This window comes from Sceloporus undulatus, chromosome 6 (assembly GCF_019175285.1).
Source record: "Sceloporus undulatus isolate JIND9_A2432 ecotype Alabama chromosome 6, SceUnd_v1.1, whole genome shotgun sequence".
Taxonomy (NCBI): Eukaryota; Metazoa; Chordata; class Lepidosauria; order Squamata; family Phrynosomatidae; genus Sceloporus; species Sceloporus undulatus.
In genome coordinates, this window is record NC_056527.1 from 86,517,437 (window position 1) to 86,539,823 (window position 22,387).

Sequence of the window (22,387 nt, forward strand, 5' to 3'; positions counted from 1 at the left end):
ATGCAGATCTGATGGAGTGGGCAATAGTCCATGAAAGGTCATGTGAGAATAAATTTGTATTTGTTAACCTTTAAAATGCCACTTTAAAATGCACTGGACTGTCATTTCTCCCTTAGTAGCTACTTCATCAGATGGCACCTTGCATGAATGAATAGGTTACCTGATATCAACCACTGTAAACAGAAAATAACATCTCTTGCACAATGCTTTGCAGTCATTCACTCACTCAGTGCCAGTTATCAAATGCACAGTATTCAAGTATATAGAAATTGGGTGATACACAAATGTTAGCTGGCTTAAGGAAGTATGAGGTTCTTGCTGTCAACACATTGCACCTTAAAGGGACTCATAAAAAACCAGATCCACTCAGCAAATCTTAATTTAATTTGTTTGTAATTTTCTTCTTTCTTTTTTTGGTGAATTTCTACAATCACATATTGAGAGGAATGTAAATCTGCATATTTTATTTGCACATACAAGAACAAGTCATTTCAAAAAAATTATCTTACAAGGCAAAACAGAGTTTCTGCCTACTTTTTTTCAGTTATTATCATTATAAATATTGCACTTTTGGGCCTTTTTGTGTGTGCAAAAATGCATTTTCAGACAACTTATTTTATGTATGAAACCTAAATGTTTTCTCAAGAAAATATGTATTTTACACAAAAGACAGTGCTTTCTATACAAACATGTTCTCTGGCTTAAAACAATGCAAAAAACAAACAAACAAGAACACAAATCCCCCCCCCCAAAAAAACAACATCCTCGTGGTAGTTCACCATTTTTCTGAATGGAGTCTCCTGAGATGTGCTTTCTTGAGAAGATAACATTTGCAAACATCCTTTACAATCATATTTCTTGATGTCACTTACTTGGGGACAAAACCTCATTGAACCGTTGAGGCTTACTGGTGGATGTGTGTGGATGTATGTGAATGACTGGCATGTAAATACACCACAGAATTTGATACATGTTTTAAATGTGGGTTTTTTTGCAGCCTAAAGGAGCAGACCGGAAGCAAAAAACAGACAGGGAAAAGATTGAAAAGCAATCCCTTCAGGAGCGTGAAAAGTACCAGCCATCATATGAGAGCACAATGCTGACAGAGGTAGGGGTGCTCTATCACAATCCCAGTGACTTGCTTGACAAAGAATGCTGCATAATTTGAAAGCTCATTTTCATTCTGACTGCATCAGACATCTGCCTAGGAACAGATAAAAAAATCGATGTTGCCTTATGGAAGAGGTGGATAACTATGGCCCTCCAGATACTACAACTCTATCAGAATCTCACATTCTGGGATTTGTAAACTGAGAGTAAATTTTCCAAGCTCTGCTCAGTGTGTTTTTCATCAGATACTGCCCACGTAATTTCATGCCTACTTATTTGATATCCACAATGACTGTAAACTTGCTGTTCTTAAAAGAGAGAGAGAGAGAGAACTCTGTAATCATACAGTAACATGCATATAACTCTCCCATAGGTGTTCTCTTTCTCTATGGTGCAAACTGGAAAGTTTGAACCTGTACAGACAGGCCAAAATAAAGCTGCTTCGGGTCACTTTGGAGGTATGCTGTTCAAATGCTGCATGCGTCCTAAGAGGCCAGAAGCCATGCCAATACCACGTTCTAGTCCTAAGGACTGGAGCGCAGCTTTTGGCCTCTTAAGATGTGTGTGTCATTTAAACAGCATACCTCCAAAGTGACCTGAAGCAGCTTTATTTTGGTCTATCTGTACGGGCCCTTTGATAACTAAATAAGAACTCTTGAGAACTAGTGGATGTGTGCGATGCAACTTCCAGAGTCTAACATTTCTTTCCTTGGCTTTATTCACCCCCTCCTTTTTCAGTGTGCTCCATGGCCTGAAGTTTCCAGTAGTCTCCACAGCCCTCCCACAACCCCTGGCCTTGTCTCTCCGCACCCTTTCAAGCTTCAGACTCCTGAAAGGTGAGGTGGAATAAGTCAAGCATCTGTAAAAGCATGCATATCCCCCAGTCTTATGAAACCTTGGCAGTCAGACAGAATAATCTTGTTTCTCATTGACAGGGTCTGCTCCTCACCCAGCTATGCCTTGGACAGCTCCTCAGAGAGCATGGGAGAGGTATGGGAAAAAACAGAAAACAATGGGTTTTTAAGTGGCCTTTGTAAAAACAAAACAAAAACTGCTTTCTTGCAGATCCTCACTGTTTTGGGTCAAATTAGGCAATACCTTTATCAGCTTTTTGAGACTGTTCCCAGCAAACAGAGAAAGACACTGTTTATCTTACCATGTGATTTCCATCATCTAAGTATCTTGCATTTATTGTGCATTGTTTCAGTTTTGACTAGAAGGTTGCAGAATCATATATTACTCAGGAAATCTCATTGCGAGAGAAGAAACAAGTTAAGACCTAATAGGTTAAGACAGAATATGTATTTGTAACATCTAGTGTAACCTCTTTTCCATCACACACTCACAGACAAACAAAGCTGGGTGGAACTTCTAATATTTTGCATTTAGTCAGGTTCCCTTACTTAACTTAATTTAAAAGCAAAATATTTTGGATATTTCACCCCATGGTTTTCTGAAATGAGGCCTAACAATCTTGAATTGAGTGTGGAAAATGCCCTACAATCCTTGAAATGGAAAGATTTGAAAGTCTGAAAAACAATATTATAGAATAGGGATTAACAAGTAACCAGCAGCCTGAGCCCAAGTGAGGTATCTAACTCAAATGGGCCGTTTTAAATGCTGCAAAGTTGGAGGGAGTTGAGATCCATGGGAGCATAATGCATTATCTTTACTTGTCAGAACTATAGAATGTTATATTTTTATTTGCTGCCTCATCGTGTACCAAAATCAATGTGAGGGTGCCGCCTGGTGGTAAAATATGGTTTTAATGCGAGGTACTAAAAAGTAAAAAGAACACACTCACATATGATTAGCATAAATGTCCTAAAGCAATGGTCCCCAAACTTTAGTCCTGCAAGTGTTTTGGACTTCAATTCCCAGAAGCCTCATCAAGTTTAGCTAACAGTCAGGAATTCTTGGAGCTGAAGTCAAAACCATCTGGAGGACTAAAGTTTGGGAACTGCTGCCCTAAAGGCACCAGATCCCATCTTGGAAGCTAAAAGCAGGATGATCTCTGTACTTGGATGAAAGACTGCCCATGAATACCAAATGCTGTAAGCAATATTTCAGAGGAAGGGACTGGCAAAACCAGCTCTGAGTATTTCTTGCTTAAGAAAACCCTTTGAACTTCATGGTGTCACCATATGTTGACTGCAAACCACACACACACGGAGGTGTCAAATAATAGAGTAACACTGAGAACTGAGGGTTACTCTATTATCTGAGAAAGCCATAAAAGAGAGAAGTGTCTCTGAGCATAAAAGAGGATACATGATCACCGTCACTAGGTGAATCAGCATAAACACAATCCTAGAATTGGGTTGGGAGGCGTCTAAGGTTAGGTAGTGTAATCGTTTTTTGTGGGGGTTTTGGGCTGTGTGGCCATGTTCTAGAAGAGTATCTTCCTGACGTTTTGCCAGCATCAGGTGAAACGTCAGGAAGAAACTCTTCTAGAACATGGCCACACAGCCCGAAAAACCCACAAAAAACTATGGATGCCGGCCATGAAAGCCTTTGACTTCTCATTAGGTAGTGTAACTTCATTCACTGTCCTATGTGGATTTTAGCTGATGCATTTTCAATTTGTTTATTGTTTTCAGACCCTGAGCCCAAGTGCCTCCATCATGGAAACTCAACAATGGTTGCACAAAAACAGATTCTCCAATTACTGCAGGGTTTTGGCCAGCTATACAGGTGAGGCTTCTCCTCTCCATGGCAGGGGTGTTAACAGGGGTGTCAATGGGGAGTTCGGATCACAGCAGGTGACACCCTAAAACAGCAGGTGACACCACTGCTCCCCAAATATCTGCCTTTTGGCAGAAATGGGCTGGGGTGTTCACCTGTGTCCCTTGAACATGCTGAAGAGCTGGTGGGAGGAGAAAACTGAAGCCCCATCTTTTAAAAAAATTAAATATTGTTTATGTCACAACTATTGCCATTACATTCAGTGATATATGGAGATTATGATTTATGAGTAACAAAAGACATTATTAAGGATTCTGTATGGTGTGGTATGGGAAGAGGTCATTCAGTGGAGATGACACCATGGGTTACTGCATTGGATGACACCAACCCTAATGACATTACTGGCTGTTAATAAACCCATATGAGGACATGTCTCCTTCTTGCATTACTTTGTTGTCTTCAGCTAATGTCATTTCTGGTGTCCTAGATGACATGCTGACTGGGAGTGGAGAAGGGAGGACAATTAACCATTTTAAAATAGCTTAGGGCCCCCCCTCTTTTGTGTGTTATGTGTCTCGTGTGTGTTCAAAAACATAGCTGTGTTAGTCTGTATCAGCATACAAAAGAATCTTGTACCAGATTTGAAACTGAGGTGTTAATTTCTCTCTCTGACACTTGCTGACATTTTTTTTAACTTTTGAGAAAATAAGCACCACCACCATGATTAGAACTGCAGAAAATTATATATGTTGTTAAGAAAGTAGATTTCTCTCTATCATATACAGTATGTACAATACCAGAAACCAAGTTTGGGAGACTTGGGACAGATAAATAGATGCACTTGCTTACACGGTACATAGTCAAATTGTGAAATTCACTACAAGTTACAGTTGCAGAATTGCATGGCTTTAAAAAAAAACCTGAATGAATTTGTGGAGGATGGGGCTAGACGTGGCTACTAGACATATGTCTCTCATATTCTTCCTTATGTCTCTGAATGACAGTTGCTGAGACAATATATTATTATGAATAATTTCCAAAAATTGTGCCAGGCCCAGCATTTAAAAAAATCACACTACAATGGGGAGTCTGTCTTTCTGATTCCAGTGAGCCAGAATGGAAGCATCCAAATGGAAATCTAGCCCACTCTGTGAAAAGTTCCATCTTTGGACTGCAGCTTCCAAAATCTTCCAGCCAGCATTGCCAGTGCCCATTTTGGCTGAGATCCTGAGATCTGTAGTACACAAAGTAAATTTCCCAACCTCTGCTTGAGCTTTCTTTGCTCTCTTCATTGTTCTAGAAAGTCATCCTGTGCATTTTACAGGTTTTGAACAAATTCAAAACAGGAGCCCTTTTGCCAATCCATTCCTCACTTTTCCCTTCTGTCACAGGAGCTGACTTGCTCAAGCTTTCCCGCGCTGATCTGGTACAGATCTGTGGAACGGCAGATGGAATTAGACTCTCCAATGCCCTAAAGGCCAGGTAAGGAATTAGAAAGCAAGAGAAACTGCTTACGGATTATTTCTAGAAGCCTCCATTAAAAATGCTAATATGGTGGGAAAGGGACAGAGAACTGAATTAAACACACACAAAAAATTAATCCTGTTCTTGTTTAAAGATTCTTAAAGCAGCTTACCGAAGGTAGCACATGTAAAAGAGGGCAGGGATCCTGTATATTTCAAAGATGAGCAGGAGAAATTTTGAGATGCAATACTCTCCACTGGTCCTGATTAATCTTCTGGTCTGTGAACAATCTACCTCTATAGGTGTTTAAGCTATAACCTTCTAAAGGTAAATGAATTAACCCCCCCCCCCAAATCTTCTCTCACCATTGACCATTCTCACTTGAGAATCAACTGTTGTATAGATCAGTGATTCCTAGTCTTTGGTCTTCCAGTACATAGAGAGATCTTGTAGCACTTTTGAGACTAACTAAAATAAAGAAATTGGCAGCATGAGCTTTCATAGACTTCAGTCTACTTCCCCAGATGCATTTTGTGGATTGAAAGCCAGATATAGACATATCTATCTATCTATCTATCTATCTATGGCATATATATGTCTGTACCCAGCTTCCACTCCTCCAAATGTATCTGAGGAAGTAGACTGTAGTCTATGAAAGCTCATGTTGCCAATTTCCTTCTTTCATTTAGTCTCAAAGGTGCTACAAGATCTCTGTATGTACCGACTCTACAGACTAATACGGCTATATCTTTGAATTCTACCACTTTTGTCCTCCAAACTGGACTTCAACTCCCTGAAGCCCCAACCAACTTGGCCAACAGTCAGGAATTCTGGGAAGTCCAAAAACATCTGGAGGACCAAAGTTTGGGAGCCACTGGTACAGATCATGAAATACCTTCTCCCCACACCTTTGTTTTATAGCAGTTAAAAAACAACTGTGTTTTTATTTTCTCCATTAAGATATAAGGCAGGGCAGGTCTAAGGCCAACAGAATAGCTTCCTTAAGCCTATGTCGTTGCTGAAAGGTTTGAATGGGGAACTTTCCACCTTATCCACCATACCAAATCAGGCACAGAATGTGACTCAGCTTCCCCCCTCTTTTCACAGGTGTGTGCGCCCTCGACTCACACTTTATGTGTCCAAGGAGCTGGAAACAAGTGGGAACAATGGCTCCCCCAATCCAGAGTCTGGTAAGTCAGTATTACTCAAGCTCCATAGTGCCTTGGTCCAGGGGCTGGTGAGAGGTCTTTCTGCCATCTTCCAACTACCAGTACTCTGGTCTCTGAGGGAGAGAAAAGCAGAAAGCACCCCACTGCCATTCCCTTTTCCTTAAGTGTCCTGTTTTATGTAGATTGTAACCCTGAGGGCATGCAACTGTCAAATTGTTAATGATCTGTAAGCCACCATGGGAGCCTTTTTTATCTAACACAGCTCCATGCTATGGAATTTTGGGAATTGTAGTTTTCTGTGACATTTGGCCTTCTCTGTCAGAGAACTCTGGGTGTCACAACAAACTACAGTTCCCAGAATTCCATAGCATGGAGCCATGACAGTTAAAGCAATGTCAAACTGCATTATTTCTGCAGCCGAAGCTTCTAATGAACTTTTAGACATACAGTTTAGGCTGATGAAAAGCAAAAGTAAAGCTTCCAAAGGCATGCAAATATAGCAAAAAGTTCTAGGTGTGAAGGATTTTCAGTGTCTCACTCTTTGCAATACCATAAATTTGGGGAGGGAAGGAAAAATTTATTGGGAGCAGAAGAATTCTTCGCACTCCCCAGTGCACCCTTGACATTACTTCTTTGACATTAACATCAGAAGGATCTTGATAGATATCCTCCTGACTTCCATCTATACGCAGTTTCCAGGAGGCTGTAAAAACATGTCTTTTTTCTATGTAGTGGTGATTATGGCGATTTTATATTTATTATTCCAGAAGCTGTTTTAATTATGGATGCTGCCATTTATTTCTGTCTTTCCCCCCTGGAAATGTTTGCTCTTTTGGCTCAGCAATACAATATTCTTTTTTTTTAATTCTTTACATTTTAGCATTTTACTTTAAATATTGCACATTGTAATGTTCCTTTTAAGGGAAGCGTGAAAAATGTCTGACTCTCCAAGTGGTGGTGGACTACAAATCCCATTGACCTTAACTAGCATCAACAATGATAAGGAATGATGGGAGCTGCAATCTGACAATACCTGTAACACTACAAGTTAATTTAATTTAAGGAATTTATATCTCACCTTTAAATATTTAAAATATTATGTATAAAATTACATTCAGGCTATGTGTATAAGGTGTACGTGAAACATAAATGATTTTCATGTTTAGGTCCCACACCAAGATTTCTCATATGTATATAAAAATAGTCCAAATTCCAAAAATCAAAATAAAATCCCAAACACTTCTGGTCCCAAGCATTTTGGATAAGAGCAACTCAACTCGTATATTAGGCTTGGATATTTTTAAATAAACACGTAAAATATTATCTGTATTAAAGTGTGCAAGTTTACCTTTTATCTATTCTTCCCCTTTGCCAAAAAGCTATTTACCAGGAGTTGTATCTGGAAGAACTTACTGCCACCGAACTTACCAATAAGCTGGCAGAACTGCTCAGCTTCCCAGCCAGTCAAGTCCAACAGGTTTCCAGACAGGGACCTACAGGAATTCACATCCTTGTCAGTGATCAGGTAAGGAGGAATCTTTTACATAAAGGATGGAGAATATACCTACACTGTGCGCTTCTTCACTGTGCACTTCTTCAGATCATGACTGAAACCAAAGCTTGGAGGAGTTACTTTTTGATGCGCTATTACTTACAGAACCCCCCAGTTAGCCCACATTCAGGTAATGGATGGAATGGGAGCAGAGCTTGCACCTATCCCAGCCTTAACACTGCAGATCTCAGCAATGCCTGTGTTGGATATAAGACATGAAGACAAGAAGCGCCTCATCAGATATTTTGCCCACACATCAAGATTAGAGGTGGAGCTGATTGGGACACTGAGGGCAACGCATATGGCTTAGCTCACCAACTACATGTACACCAAATGCATAATGGCCTAAGAATGTCTGAAAGGCTTACGCAACCTTCTTTAGTCCAGCAGATTCCAGACATGTTGGACTGCAACTTCCATCATGTTCAATGCATTAGCTGAAGATGATGAAAGGTGTGTAGGTGAGAAACTTGGCCTAACCTGGGATGGGCAATAACAAAGAAACATGGGCAACCCCCATCAACCCTGGGATCTTTTGTTGCTGTGTGCCTTCAAGACATTTCTGAGTTATGGCAACCCTATGGTGAATCTATCATGGGGTTTTCCGGGCTGAGTGTGTGGCTCACCAAAGGCAAACCAGTGGATTTCCATAGCTGAACTCAGCGGAGAATCAAACCCTGGACATACTCCAGTGTTCAAACTACTAGACCAGTGGTTCCCAAACTTCAGTCGTCCAGGTGTTTTGGACTTCAACCCCCAGCATTCCTCTGTTAGCCAAGCTGGCTAGGGCTTCTGGGAGTTGAGGTCAAAAACACCTCGAAGAGCAAAGTTTGGCAACAACTGCACTAGTCGATCCTGGCTCATTCACCCTCTTTTTAAAAAGTTATTGATTTAATAAGTTACTGGAAGATTACTTCTGGTTTTGGAAAGAGTACTCCCTGCCCCAGGATGCATCTACACTGTAGAAATAATGCAGTTTGACACCAATGAGTGCTGTAGCTCCATACTATGGAATCTTGGGGTTTGTACTTTCATAAGATCTTTAGTTTCTGTCAAGTGCTGGTGCCTAACAAAACTACAAATCCCAGACATCTGTAGGGCCGAGCTATGGCAGTTAAAGTGGCGTGAAACTGTATTGTTTCTACAGTTCAGATACACCCTCAGCGGAGCTCTTTAAATTGTAAAGAAAATTCACTTAATACAAACTCAGAAGGAGCTTTAAACTTATTTCATTTCTAAGAAATGAATACTAGAATCCACTGGCCATCTCTCTGTATATGAGCACCTGTTATATCCAGTTTGCACTGCATTTTATCCCTGCTCACAATCCATTTTAGTGCATCGTTGCAAAGTTGCCATCTGTCACAGAGGTGTCTGGAGATATATATATGTATTTAAAGCCAAGCTTGGCAATTCCCAGTTGGCTTTTTAAAAACGCACAAGTCTGCTCAGTGTTTAACCTTGTGTTGTTCTCCTTTGGGTTGTCACAGATGGTCAGAAATCTCCCAGATGAATCATGCTTTGTAGCAGCTGTAATAAAAGGTAAGGAAACCTGTAAAATGAGCAAAGCCTTGAGGCAATATAAAGAACAGACTGTGGCATTGTGTGTTGAGGAAGGGTTTATGTATATGGAGAGAAGGGATTTTCCCATTAATGGCAAAACTGAGGTTTTGCAGATTCCCACTGGTTGCTGGACCTTGTGTGTGCATACATGATCACTAATTCTCCACTCTTTTATAAACCTCTCTGCTGTATATATATGTATGTATCAATATTGGCATACTGCAATGGGCTATTTTCTCTTTCGTATGTTTTTGGGCATCACAGGGAAATGTCACTTTTATATTTGATAGCCTCTTCACTATTTTCAGTTTAAATTCAGTAACGAGTTCTGTCTTCAGTAGCCCTATTGAATCAATGGAACATATACTGTATAAACATGTTGAATCACATTTCCATGAATCTGTTGCAGCTGGCCTAACAACTAGTATTCATGCCCATGCTTTTATTTCTATTTATTATTATTTAGTAGCCTTGTATTTCATCTTCTTCCCGTATGAAATTCAAGGGCTTTGCAGGTGTTTCTCATTGAAACATTGACCAGTGGAAATTCCATTATGGGTGGAATGATGAAATCCTGGAACCACTTCGTGAATCTTTGGCATGTGCGTCATTGACCAATTACAGTTGACCCTCATCCATGGATTCAAGCATCCACGGATTGAAAATATTCAAAAGAATTTACAAATTCTAAATAGAAAACCTTGATTTCCCATTTTATATAAGGGACACTATTATATTTAACGGGACTTCAGCATCCACGGATTTTGTTCTCCACGGGGGTGGGGGGGATAAGTCTTTCTACCTTTGGCAAAGAGGATTCTAGGGGTTCCCCCCTGCCAACCAATTACAGTGATTTACTTACTGAAATCTGTCACCCATTAAATGGGGAGATCTTGTCCTTTCTAGCTCTTGAACACAGAAAATTCCAAAATATTATCCTTTGGGATGATCCCTTAGACACACTCCTGGAACAATAAAGAAGGCCTGCACTGACAGAGGAGCAAACTGACTAGGGCTGAATCTGCGCTGCAGAAATAATGCAGTTTGACACCGTTTTAATTTCCATGGCTCCAAGCTATGGAATTCTGGGATTTGTAATTTTGCGAGATAGCTTTCTCTGCCAGAGAGCTCTGGTGCCAGAAGAAACCATAAATCCCAGGACTTCATAGCATGGAGCCAAGGTAGTTAAAGCAGTGTCAAACTGCATTGTTTCTGCAGTGCAGATCCAGACTAGACTGTACAGCTTGGGACGGTTGAATCAGAACCAGCCCTACTGTTACGCAGTGAGACAACAGCCTCAAGTGGTAGATGTTGGAGACAATGATTGCAACCTTCCAGCTGATCAATCTGAATTCTCTGGCCATGCTCCTTTCTTGGATAGTGTTCCTCCTCCACTCATGCCTTCATGTAATGATAAAGGTACCCATCCCATTGGAAGTGTGGAAAAAAGGTTCAACTGCCTCTCATCAGCCAAAACTTCTTTACATGTAATGGAGAGTGGCAACATTTTGTCCTTGCCTCAGGTTGGTGCTGCTTAAAATTACAGGCCATTTCCTTTGATCCACACAAGTGAATGCAGTGAAAGTCCAGCCATTCATTCATGAGTGATTAATACTTGGAAAGTAAATCCTTTGTCTTTTGCTGTGTGTCCTTACAGTGCAGAACACAGAAGGCTACCACTTAGTTCTCAAATAGATCTGGATCTTCTAGAAGATAAATTGTCAACCTATGAGAAAAGAAAGAACAGTATGGTGGAGGATCAGGTGCAATAATGGCGAAAAACCCACAAGATCACTGTATCCGAATGAACTCGGGATCACCAATGGCTAAACTCTTCCAGGATCCTAAACTGAAAGACCAAGCTGGTATTTTATTTAGGGCAACAGACATCTAAACTGCAAATATAAAATCCTGCCTCTGAAAGGGGATAAGCACAGTTTTGGAAAACTCCCACTGGTGGCTAGAAGGAACAACAGAGATGTTATTGTTACATATTAGGAAGCAAGCACCCAAGTTAGAGATATTGTGACAGGACTGCAAAAGATAAAATTAAATATTTTTGTGTTTATATACACTGTTTAAAACACTCTCTAGGCTTCACTACGTTGAACCTTTTTTTTTTTTAACCCTTAGTGCATTGAGCCCTAGTGACTACTGGCTAAACGTCCTGCTACAAAAAGTAGAGACAGCTCTTTGCATAATTTTCCCCCAGAGAATGGTGGTGGACCTATGTACCTCTTTTGCCAAATGGCCATGTGAGGCAAATTTATACAGGAAAACCAACAGGTGAGAGGTACCTAACCCTCGGTATCCCCAGCATGTAATGTACTCTAACACCAGAGTGGACATATTTCTAATCTGAAAGGTTAATGGGGGTATATCAGAAGGGAATATTGGTGGTGAAGCTAAATAGCTAGTCAGCTATTATTTATTATTATCATCATTTATTTATATAGTGCAATCAGTGTACATGTGTTGCATGGTTAATAAGGAAACACCATTATCTTTCCTTTACTAGCCATTTTTGAGGCAAAGGAAAGAACCTGCCTCAGTAAATATACTGAATATGCTTGATTTGTTTGTTAATTGCTCTCGAGTCGACCATGGAGACCCTGTGGATGAGACATCTCCAAGACCCTCTATCCTTCACTGCTGTACTTGGGACCTGCAGATTGAGCACCATCTCAAATGATTGAGTCCATCTATCTGGTGTGTGGTCTGCCTCTTTTTCCACTACCTTCTACCTTTCCTAGCATTATTTTCTTTTCTAATGAGTTGTGCCTTCTCATGATGTGGTCAAAGTACAACCACCTCAGTTTTATTATCTTGGATTCCAGAGAGAATTCTGGTTTGATGTGTTCTAGGACCCATTTGCTTGTCTTTTTGGTCATCCCTGGTATCCTCAGCACTCTGCTCCAGCACATCTCACATGAGTTTTCTTCCTGTCCAGATATGATCATGCCCTCTGTACAAGTGAGCGACTGCTCACTTTGCTGGGAATATGAGGAATGCAATAAGACATCTGGCCATCTAAATTCATTCTTGAGGAGCTTTTATGAGAGTGAAATCCATGGTATCACTATGGTCACCACTGATAACATTTCAGTTTGGGGAAATGGGAGGAGGCAGGTCAGCAGGTGAATAATCCTGGTAGCGATCTTGCTGTGGCACTGGATCCATCTTATTGCCACAATGTGTAATGGTACTGAGAGCTGACCAAAGGAGAATCACGTAACAGTATCTATCTCAGCATTTTAGTTTTCTAATATATGTTCCAACTTTCAGGACAAAGCAAGGTCACTTCTCCAATAGCTGCACATTAACTTTTTTTCCCCATTTATCTCACACAGATTGTAGGATTTAGGAGGTTGGATTTTTCCAGTTTCAAGAGAGAAAGACAATAAATAGCCAATAGAGAGGAGGCTAGACCACAAGCTTTCAAGTGTTAGGCTGCAATCCTATACTCACTTGCGTAATCGTCTCATCTAACTAAATGGGACTTACTCCTGAATAAATATGCATAGGGTATTATTGTTACTCCTAAGTTGCATCTGGCCAGTAGAACAGAAGCGCAAAGATGGTCTTCTAAACCATTTGCTTTCAGAAGCCTTCCCCTAAGAAACATTTATATGTATTCACCCTGCTTAAGCCACTTTTCACCTGTTAGTATTAACTGCAAACCTAATTATTAAAAATCTATTTTTATTTGGATGTTGCTGTATGTGTCTTAAGACTTTTTATATTAAAATATGGCTGCGTTTAGCTACCATGTTACTAGCTGGCTGGTTTTTCAAAAATTGTTTTAAATCCTTCTGCACCACAGGGAAGCAGCAAAATAATTATAAAGTAATCGAGAATGACTATTTTTTTTTTGTAGGATACACATAATATATAGGTGGAAACACATATGAAGTGTTAATTCTTTGGCTGAATAAGGATGGCTGTTAAGTGTACATTCATTTCTCTGAACATCTAAGCTTGTGATCCAGAAGCTTCTCAAAACAACTTCCACCAACCAACAGAAAACTCTTGCAGAGCCTTGCTTGAGGACACAAGAGCAGCTTGGCCGGATCACAGTGTCAGTAATTTAACCAAATCTGAGCATCAGGAGGTCTTCAACATGCATTCCAACCATTTTCTAGTCTCTTTGTACAATGAATTTTAAAACGTACACTTCAAAATATAAAATATGAGGTAAAGCCAGCTTTACTCTGCATGAAGTAGCTCTAGAATACATCAGTGAGCGTGTAAATGCAACACTGACTAAACAAACCTTTCTGAATGTGTAAATGCAATACTTTTTAAGCAAAGTATTCCTATTTCCAAGGTTAGCATGCATTAGTGGCATTTGCATAGAGCATGTGGATACATGCGGTTACAGAAACCTTGTCATGTGCCACAGGTCTCACTACTATGGCATACAGTGGTATTATATTTCCTACTTCCAATATATTGCTCCTCCTAACTCCAGTTAAATATCAAATGACCATGCTTAATTTTTCCATGATTCCATAGTAACAGCTTATTAACTGAACTCTTGAGCACAAAATAGGTCTTAATCCAAATGCTAATTGTGGACTTACTTAAAGCTGACTAAAAACAAACACCAGGACCAAGTGAAAGATAAGGTTAAATCGTATACCCCCTCCTCCTCCTGACAATGTCGCTATCATGTTCTCCTGCACAGCCACAAAATATCAAGGTTTTGGAAACAATTTTCTTTTTTGCAACAGATTTTCCCACAATACAAACTTAACAAAGACGACAACAATACTGTAACATGGACACACACACAAAAAAGAGAAATTTAGCTACATGAATACATACATATTTTTTATATATATAGCTTTACTTGTAGTGAATTGGCATTATATTCACACTCAAGTGTCCAGGAGAGGGGAAAGCACACGTTACAGGATCATGAAAATAATATTTCACAGATTGCTCTGTATAATAACATAATTAGGGGGCCAAATAGGAAAGTTCCATCTTGAGTGTCCAATATATTGGTTTCTGAAGAAATTAAAGACCTGTGACTCACATTAAAAGTATCTTGGTCAAAACTACCCAACATCATACAGATCGTGATCAGCATTGTGCTCCACAATTTGGAATTGGCATTTAAAAAACATCAACTAAGCAAACATCTGAAGGAGTCACATGAGGGTAAACATTAAAAAACACACACACACACAACTCTTTCAAGTCCTTGAATGATGGGTTTTGTGTAACGAACACTTTTACATAAGAGCTTTGCCAGTTTTCCTGATGGAAATGACTGAATGACCCCATACCATTTTAAGGTTTTCAGTTCTAAAGAGGTTTGGTATCTAACTACCAAACATCCAGTGTATGGAAAACTAGCTACCTACCTAATAAATCTATACAATGGCTCCTGAATTCCAGTTCCAATGAAGAGCTCACAAATTAAGGAAGGCCAGGTCTTCCTGCACTCCTTTCCTTTTTAAAAACTGGCTATTATTTCTTTTTAAAATAAGGAACCATGTCATACAATTCTTTTCTCACAACCCACCCCAAACACACAACACCATGGGCCAGCCATGTTCATCACATTCACATAACACATGAAAATTAAAGCAAAATATAACTCCTAGAATTTTTTTTTTAAAAAAGTGTGGTGCAATGTTAACTTACATATCCATTTTGGGAATGATTTCATAATTCTGATTTGTGACTGCATTTTTACAACTTGAAAAATCATAGTCTGTAGGTTCAGCATTTCTCCAAAGCCTATGTGGTTCTACAGATAATGTGGGTGTATCTTCATTCCCACTATCTTTATTCAGTTTGCAAGACAAGTGGCTACCAGCTGATGGATTACTAAAGTTTTCCATAACATGAAAGAGGCTATAGATGGACAGTTTCTACTGAAGCACAACTTACTTTTATTCAGGTACAAAAGCAGCCAATGATGATGCCACCATGTTTAATATTTCAGCTTTTCAAGGCTTCCAGTTTAATAAGTAGATTAAAAAGAAGGAGATAAGAAGTAAAAAAACTGCTGTGAGATCATGATGGTCTGCTGACCATATGACTATTGGTAGTCCAGCTGTAGCTGGAAATTGAAGGATTAAGGGGAGAATAACTATTTTCTTTTCAGATACTGGATTTGGCACTTATTGTTAGGACAAATATTGATGAATGTGGTTAACAAATTACCACTCAATTCACTTACTCTTAGACTTCCTAATGGTATCAGCACTCTGAGTATCGATGCAGGTTCAAAAGCATGTATTCTCTTCCTTTTTCAAACACAGCTCACTCCTAATCATGTAGTTGTGAGGTGAAAATTCTTTCCTCATACAAATGGATGAACTCCATGACAGAGTAGGATGGTTTTCATGATGCAGTACATCCAAGAACTCACCACATGTCTATAACAGTTATCAATGAAAGGGTTAAAATTAAGAATAAAAATGCATCATATGGCTAATCCTTGTCCAAAATCATATGAACAAACAGATGGATGTGAAGGGATGGGAACAGTCATTTTTTAGGTTCCTTTGTTTGCAATCAACTATTGTGCTTTTGAACTCAAAGGTCTTTGAAATTAAATCAATAAACTTTATTTTGAGATCCTGTGCATGTGCAGTAGTGAGGAATTGCTCTATATTGCCATCTGTCCAAAGCTTTCAAGACCAAAGTGGCCACTTCTAAACGTTTTGTACTACTTTCAAAACATGTGTACTCTCCACACTTGATAAAATGCACACAGATTAAAGCAGGGATCAACCCAAAGATCAACACAGAGACCTGAACTCAGGTTTCTTAAATCCATGCATTCTACAAACCATAAACACATGTGGCTGAAACATAGGGAAGTTCAAGCCTTCTTAGAAGGTGGTGAACTACATTAACTTTTGCCCGTGTAACATTTACAGCAGTATTTAAAAGAAAAGTCTAAAATTACCTGGGGAAAATTATCAGAAAACAAGAACACAGGAAGCTTTAAACCTATGGAAAGCCATTTCCCCAACAAAACAAAGACAGAAAATGGTAGTTTATTTGTATTATTAATAAATACACTGATAAGGAAGTTGATGGTTGATGCTCATTTCTAGAAGGATTTCATCAAACTGTATGAACTAAATTACCCTTTCCTGGCTTGTCACAACATTCCCCAACTTCAGCAAGTATCATTTTGGCCTCACATTCTCTTTGTCTGGTATCTGACAGCTAGAAAAAGAGGTCTCTTGCATACAAATGGCATGCAAACAGCTCCCCTACAGTGCAATCCAGCTCTAAAGGGGTGCTGATATTTTGACCATGTGTACCAACTTGTTACAGAAATAATCTCTACAATCTGCCCCTTTTAGAGATGTGATGACATGTGGAGAAATGGGTTGAGAGGGGAGGGAAAAGATGGGAAGAAAGGTTTTCACACATACCCTTGGAAAAATATGTTTCCTCCTTGGGTTTTCAGACCTCTGGTTCCACCTACACAATTCATATGTTCCAGAAACACTTTTCTCTGTGGCAATGGAATGCGCCACAACGAAATGGTTCCCACATCATGGCGTATAAAAGGGTAAAGGGATCGCTTAGAAGAACTGCTATTTAATCTGGACACATGCAATCCAGCAAGCATTACTATGGTATAACCTTGTTTCACATTAAAGGGGTCTGACTAAGAATAATGTTTGGACAGTTGTTGTTGTTTTATTTTCATTATTATTATTATCTGCCTTTAGAAGAGGAGGAAGAATAAGAAAAAAAGGATCCTTTAAAGTCTATGGCTTACTTTGAGAGCTGTGTTAAAGCACTGACAACCTGGTAGCAACATATTTGTGCTCCTGGCATGTTCAGGAGGATCAATAAATAATTTTGCAACCTATAGGCAACTGTCACAGTCATTTTTGGGATTCAAAAGAAGGATGCTGAATTTTAGAAACAGATTGCATTAATCATCTATGGCAGTGGAAAAACAGTCATATATCTGCAGTGGAGTCACTGAAACACATACTATGATGACAGGAAAAGAGAAAATAGCATTTTCTTTAAAAAATAGTAGGCTTTCCCTTTTCTTTGGTAATAGTCTGTACTTCTCTAAGGCCCTGTAAAAAATCACTGTTGAGAATTGAAAATTTAATGCCTCTTTGCGTGTACACAAGAGAGATAGAGAAGTTACATATCACTGCATAAATTTAATATTTTCAGAGGGCACAGGGAAACACAAATCCTTTGAAATCCAAAGGAATTTTTTTTAGTGCCATAGCTTAAATAAAAGAACATTCACAGGACAACTCCGATAAAACAAGGTATTCCCCCGGCACAATTCTTCTGCTAATTACAATAAATAGGGATGCTTGTCCAAGATCTATGTGCTACAGAGAATAAAAAGTGAGAACCTGAACCTCACATTCCAACAACCTGCAATGCTGTCTAGGTCAGACCTCTGTCTCACTACCCCATCGGAACCAGCCGGGTCCACTTGTGCAAACTGCTCTTCCAGCTCTGGATGGATATCCTTTCACTTTAAAATTGGTAGGGATAAAATGGGAAAGCACACATCCAGTTTCTCTTGCCTTGGCCTTCAGCTTCGCTGCTCCAGTCTTTGGTATCCAGTGAAAATCCTGAAATATTAACCGACTGACATTTCTGCATAAGTTTAACACTCTTTTATCCCTTTTATACATAGCCTGATGGTACCATGGCAAGCTTTATTGAACCTTATCTGTTACCAGCATGGCTTTTCTGTCTTCTACTCTGACAGCCATGAGAGTGGATCAATGCTTTAGGTGCTGAAACAATTTGGAAAGGGAAGGAACTGTTTGGCAAGCCATATCTTGGGACATCAGGAGCTGGCACATTTGAAAACAAAGCAGATCAGAAATGCATCGAATGGGAACAGGCAAATGGGACGCTCCCAATAACAAAACTGGATTGTGCATCAGCAAGAGAGGCATGTGCATTGGGACCTTACTTCTCCTTATAAAGGGCTCCTTTGTGCTTTCTGTAACCCAACCATCACGTTGGCAGGTACCTTTAAAATTGTCTTTGGGCACTGTTAGCATAATTTATGAAGGGGAAAGCCAACAAATGGTTGAACGGATAATTCAGCCTGCAGGAAACTGGAATGATACTGTGCTTCTGCCCATATTCCTTTAAAAAATCCATCTGGTACCAAAAATGATTACCCAATGGCACCCTGAAATGGCTCCAGTGCTTTCTGAGGAAGCAGCTCTTCATAAAACAAAGCAAAACAAAACATCTTGTTATACCCTTTAGTGGTGAACTAGATTAATCTTGCCAACTTCCACATCAAGATGGTGACTTGTAAATAAATTGCACCCATCTGGCAAAGGAGCTTTCAAAACCAGACTGATTAAAGAGGAAAGTTCAGAGATGGGTCTCATGATGCCAGACAATTACTGTTTAAAACAGAGCAAAATACAGATGTGTGCAATTTCTAATTTAGGGCCATATACTTATTTGATACATACATCTGAACACACATCATGATGGAACAAATCCCATCCTCCCCAACCTGTGTTATTGGCTTAAAAACATGGGAAAGAATCTTGATAGAAGGGCTTTTGCTTTTATAACATCAACCTCTTTCACAGCTATATTTTCAAACCTAGTGGTAAAAGATGCCTTTAAAAAATAAAAAATTAACTTGACATATAATTTATGTTCAGTCATTTCATACAATTTCAGAATTAGACATCTATTTCTTTAAAAAAAAACTGGAGAGACTGAAGAAGAGAAAGGAGAGAAAACAAAAGAAAATAAATCAGACCTAACATTACAGATTTCTAGCTTTATCGTCACAACAATCTAGGAAGCCTCTGAGCCAAATGCTATGAAACACGGAAGATAAACCGCTGAACCTTCAACATGAGCATGCTCAGTGTATGTGCCAGCACAGAAAACGAGGAAATACAGAAGCGCAGGAATAAGCATCTCACAATGGCTGCTGTTTTAACATTCCCTAACACCAGGATGATTTTTTTTAAGAAATAAAAAATATATAACCATGGATTGTGTTGTTTTTTTGTTTTTACATTTTTCTTCCCTCTGGACAGCAACGTTAAGATTCAGTGTTCATTTTTGTTCCCTTCCTCAGCTATCACCCCTCTCCCCAGACTTGCATTGAAGGGTTTGTCCATCTTGCTGATTTCAATGTCAAAAAGAACCATCTTCTCCCTCCCACTGCCGAGAAGCAGCAGTTCTTCAGAAGTTTATGATGATTCCCTCCCAATGGTTTCTCCCACCCACCCCTTCCCATGTTTTTTTCTGAGCATGCCCAGTAGGAATGGTTCACAATTATACCAATCCACCTACAAGGAAAAAAAGGAGAAAGATCCCACTGATCCAGCTCCTCAGCTCCAGTGTCCTTCAGTTTGCTGGACTAAGTAGGGGTGTGTGTGTGTGTGTGCAGGTATGTGTGGACACTATGACGTGTGTTTTCGTGTGTGGCTATGGGGCAAAAAAGGGGTTCAGCATCCAGTTCCCCCTGCTTTGCCTTCTTTTCAGCAGGCCCTTGCGACAAGACCACCGGCATCACTTTTCGTGGAGTTACTGGTGTCCACGGTTACTTCTAGAAGGGTAATTTAAATACTCAGTTTTTTTCACACAAGATAGATTGGCTCCCGCGTCATAGGATGATGCAACATCTGCAGAAACGTTGTCTGCTGCCCCCCACTGAGGGTGGGGGGGTCACGGGCGCGAAGTAGGCGTGGACTTTAATATTGGGTAAATGGGTCTGAAAAGACAAACACACATTTAAAAAAATTTTTTTAGCAAAATTAGAAAACATGTAAAAACAAGCACTAAATAGATGAGAGAGCAAGGGTTGCATACATATTGACACTGGATCCATGATTTGGAAAACAAATTTCTCGAAAGAGCAAAGAGAAATTTCTAAGTAATGTGCAGGATTCTCTCTAAACCATCTTATCCCAAATATTAAGTAGATTTTTTTGGCTTTACCAGGGTCATCAAATGAAGAGGTAGCAAGGTTCTTCCTGAGCTTGACATCTCACTATATTACTGAATGAATCTGGGGATATGAATGAATCTGGAGAATGAATCTTTCCAGGAACAATTATAGTTATGAATTATATATATATTATTATTATGCAGCACATTTTGGGGCAGTCTGATCTTGAATTTGGAATGAAGACCATTACCTTTACCACCTCCCCCAAAACAAAAACAAAACCAAAAACAGAACAAAACAAAACCCTGATCTGCTCCTAATGCAGTCAAACACTGATAGAACTGTTTTTTGACACAGAGTGACAGAATGCCTGCAATTTTTGGACCCATTTTGGAGACATGAGGATTGTAATGATGTGTGGCTTTCAAAATTTACCACTATGACACTGCAAGAGGCTAAACAAACAAACAAATAGTAAATAAAAGGTTGGCAAATACTGTGAATGTTCATTCTTGGATGACTATATGAGCAATCCACACTTGTGGGTTTATCACTCATGGCAGCTTCTCAAGATAGGAGCCCAAAATTCTAATTCAATTGAAACTGTTGACTCTATTCTCCCTCACATTAGTTTTATTATGAAACCTTACCACTAACAAGTTACTCTGAAAAATCCTTTTTTCAAAAACTGAATGTACTAAACTGCTAATAACATCCCGGATGAGGTGGATTTCTTATGCAATCTAAGAATGAACATTCACAGTAAGTACAAACCTCTAATTCTTTGGATGACTGCTTGAGCAATCCACACCTATGAGACATATCCAAGCTCATTGCCATGGATGGATATTATTTTATCTGTTTATTGCCACTGCCTATAAGACTATTTGCCCGAAGGCTTCCTGAGCAAATTTGGATTCATCAATTTTGTAGTGTCTTATAAAGTTTAAAGGCTCCTTCCATCCAGCTGTTTTACATACTTTTTTCAAATGATGATGTGGTTTCATGAATGCTGGATTTCATAACCTCACACTTAGTTGGTTATGCCCATATATTTGTAGTGAGCAGTCATAATATAATTCATGCTTTAATCCATCTGGACAACATATTTTATGTTGCTTTGTTTCTTAAAGTCTTTCAATGCAAGGAAACAAACAAGGTCTCTGTGCATCTAATCTATTCTATTCTTTTAACATATACTTTAAGAGCTAAAGTGTGTCATTTTCCACGTTCGGATGTGACAGAGCTGAACAAAAGGTTGGTAAATTTATTGCTCTTCCATATTATCTCTCATTCTTTGCAATGAATGTTGATGCTACCATTAATGTTACTTTGGCCCGAAGCAAATAAAGTGTCTTTTAGCAACTTCAGGGGCATGGCATTTACACAATGCATGCCCCTGAAGTGGCTGGAAACCACTCTGAGATCAGCTAACATGGCCTGAAACCACCGGAAAAAGTAGGGGAAAGCCACTCCTTCTGGCGGCCCATTTCCTTAATTCTATCCCCATTTCACACATGACAGACTGAGGCTGTAGAACACTGACTTTTTGGTTCTCTGTTATTTTCTCCCACATGGGTATTTTAGTTTGTAGCTGATCATGTTGATTTATGAACTGCTGCTATTGTGATTGCAAATCACTTTGTGTATAAGATCACTTTGTGTATGCGCTGGAAATGTATAAGGTTCCACTGACATTATTATATTTAAACATGAAAAGAACACTCTCTGCATTTCTTGGGGGTGGATCATTGTTACAGATGAAACCTCCTCTCTGTTTACTTGAGGTGGAGTCATGTGTCATTACATTCGTGTTAAAGTATGTTATTTCTTAATGTTAAAAGGACTTTTGTAGAGACAGATCATAAACCTTCCGCTAGCTGGCAAGGCAGGAAATAAAAACTAGTGTGAAGGAGAGGGGGGTCAATTGTTTCACCT

At 39.3% G+C, this 22,387-nt stretch overlaps 2 protein-coding genes across 2 annotated transcripts in view; one reads left to right on the plus strand and one right to left on the minus strand.

The window, feature by feature from the left end:
- LOC121934408 (transcription factor CP2-like protein 1) overlaps positions 1–12,202 on the plus strand; it is a 29,049-nt gene extending 16,847 nt beyond the window's left edge. The window contains exons 7-15 of the mRNA XM_042474870.1: positions 998–1,108; positions 1,849–1,946; positions 2,046–2,100; positions 3,711–3,804; positions 5,187–5,277; positions 6,367–6,449; positions 7,808–7,953; positions 9,471–9,522; positions 11,201–12,202. Coding sequence (XP_042330804.1) covers positions 998–1,108; positions 1,849–1,946; positions 2,046–2,100; positions 3,711–3,804; positions 5,187–5,277; positions 6,367–6,449; positions 7,808–7,953; positions 9,471–9,522; positions 11,201–11,238 — 768 coding nt within the window. The 3' untranslated portion in view covers positions 11,239–12,202. The remainder of the gene's footprint in view (positions 1–997; positions 1,109–1,848; positions 1,947–2,045; positions 2,101–3,710; positions 3,805–5,186; positions 5,278–6,366; positions 6,450–7,807; positions 7,954–9,470; positions 9,523–11,200) is intronic.
- A 2,169-nt stretch (positions 12,203–14,371) lies between these two features.
- FBXL20 (F-box and leucine rich repeat protein 20) overlaps positions 14,372–22,387 on the minus strand; it is a 113,058-nt gene continuing 105,042 nt past the window's right edge. The window contains 1 exon segment of the mRNA XM_042472826.1: positions 14,372–20,272. Coding sequence (XP_042328760.1) covers positions 20,165–20,272 — 108 coding nt within the window. The 3' untranslated portion in view covers positions 14,372–20,164.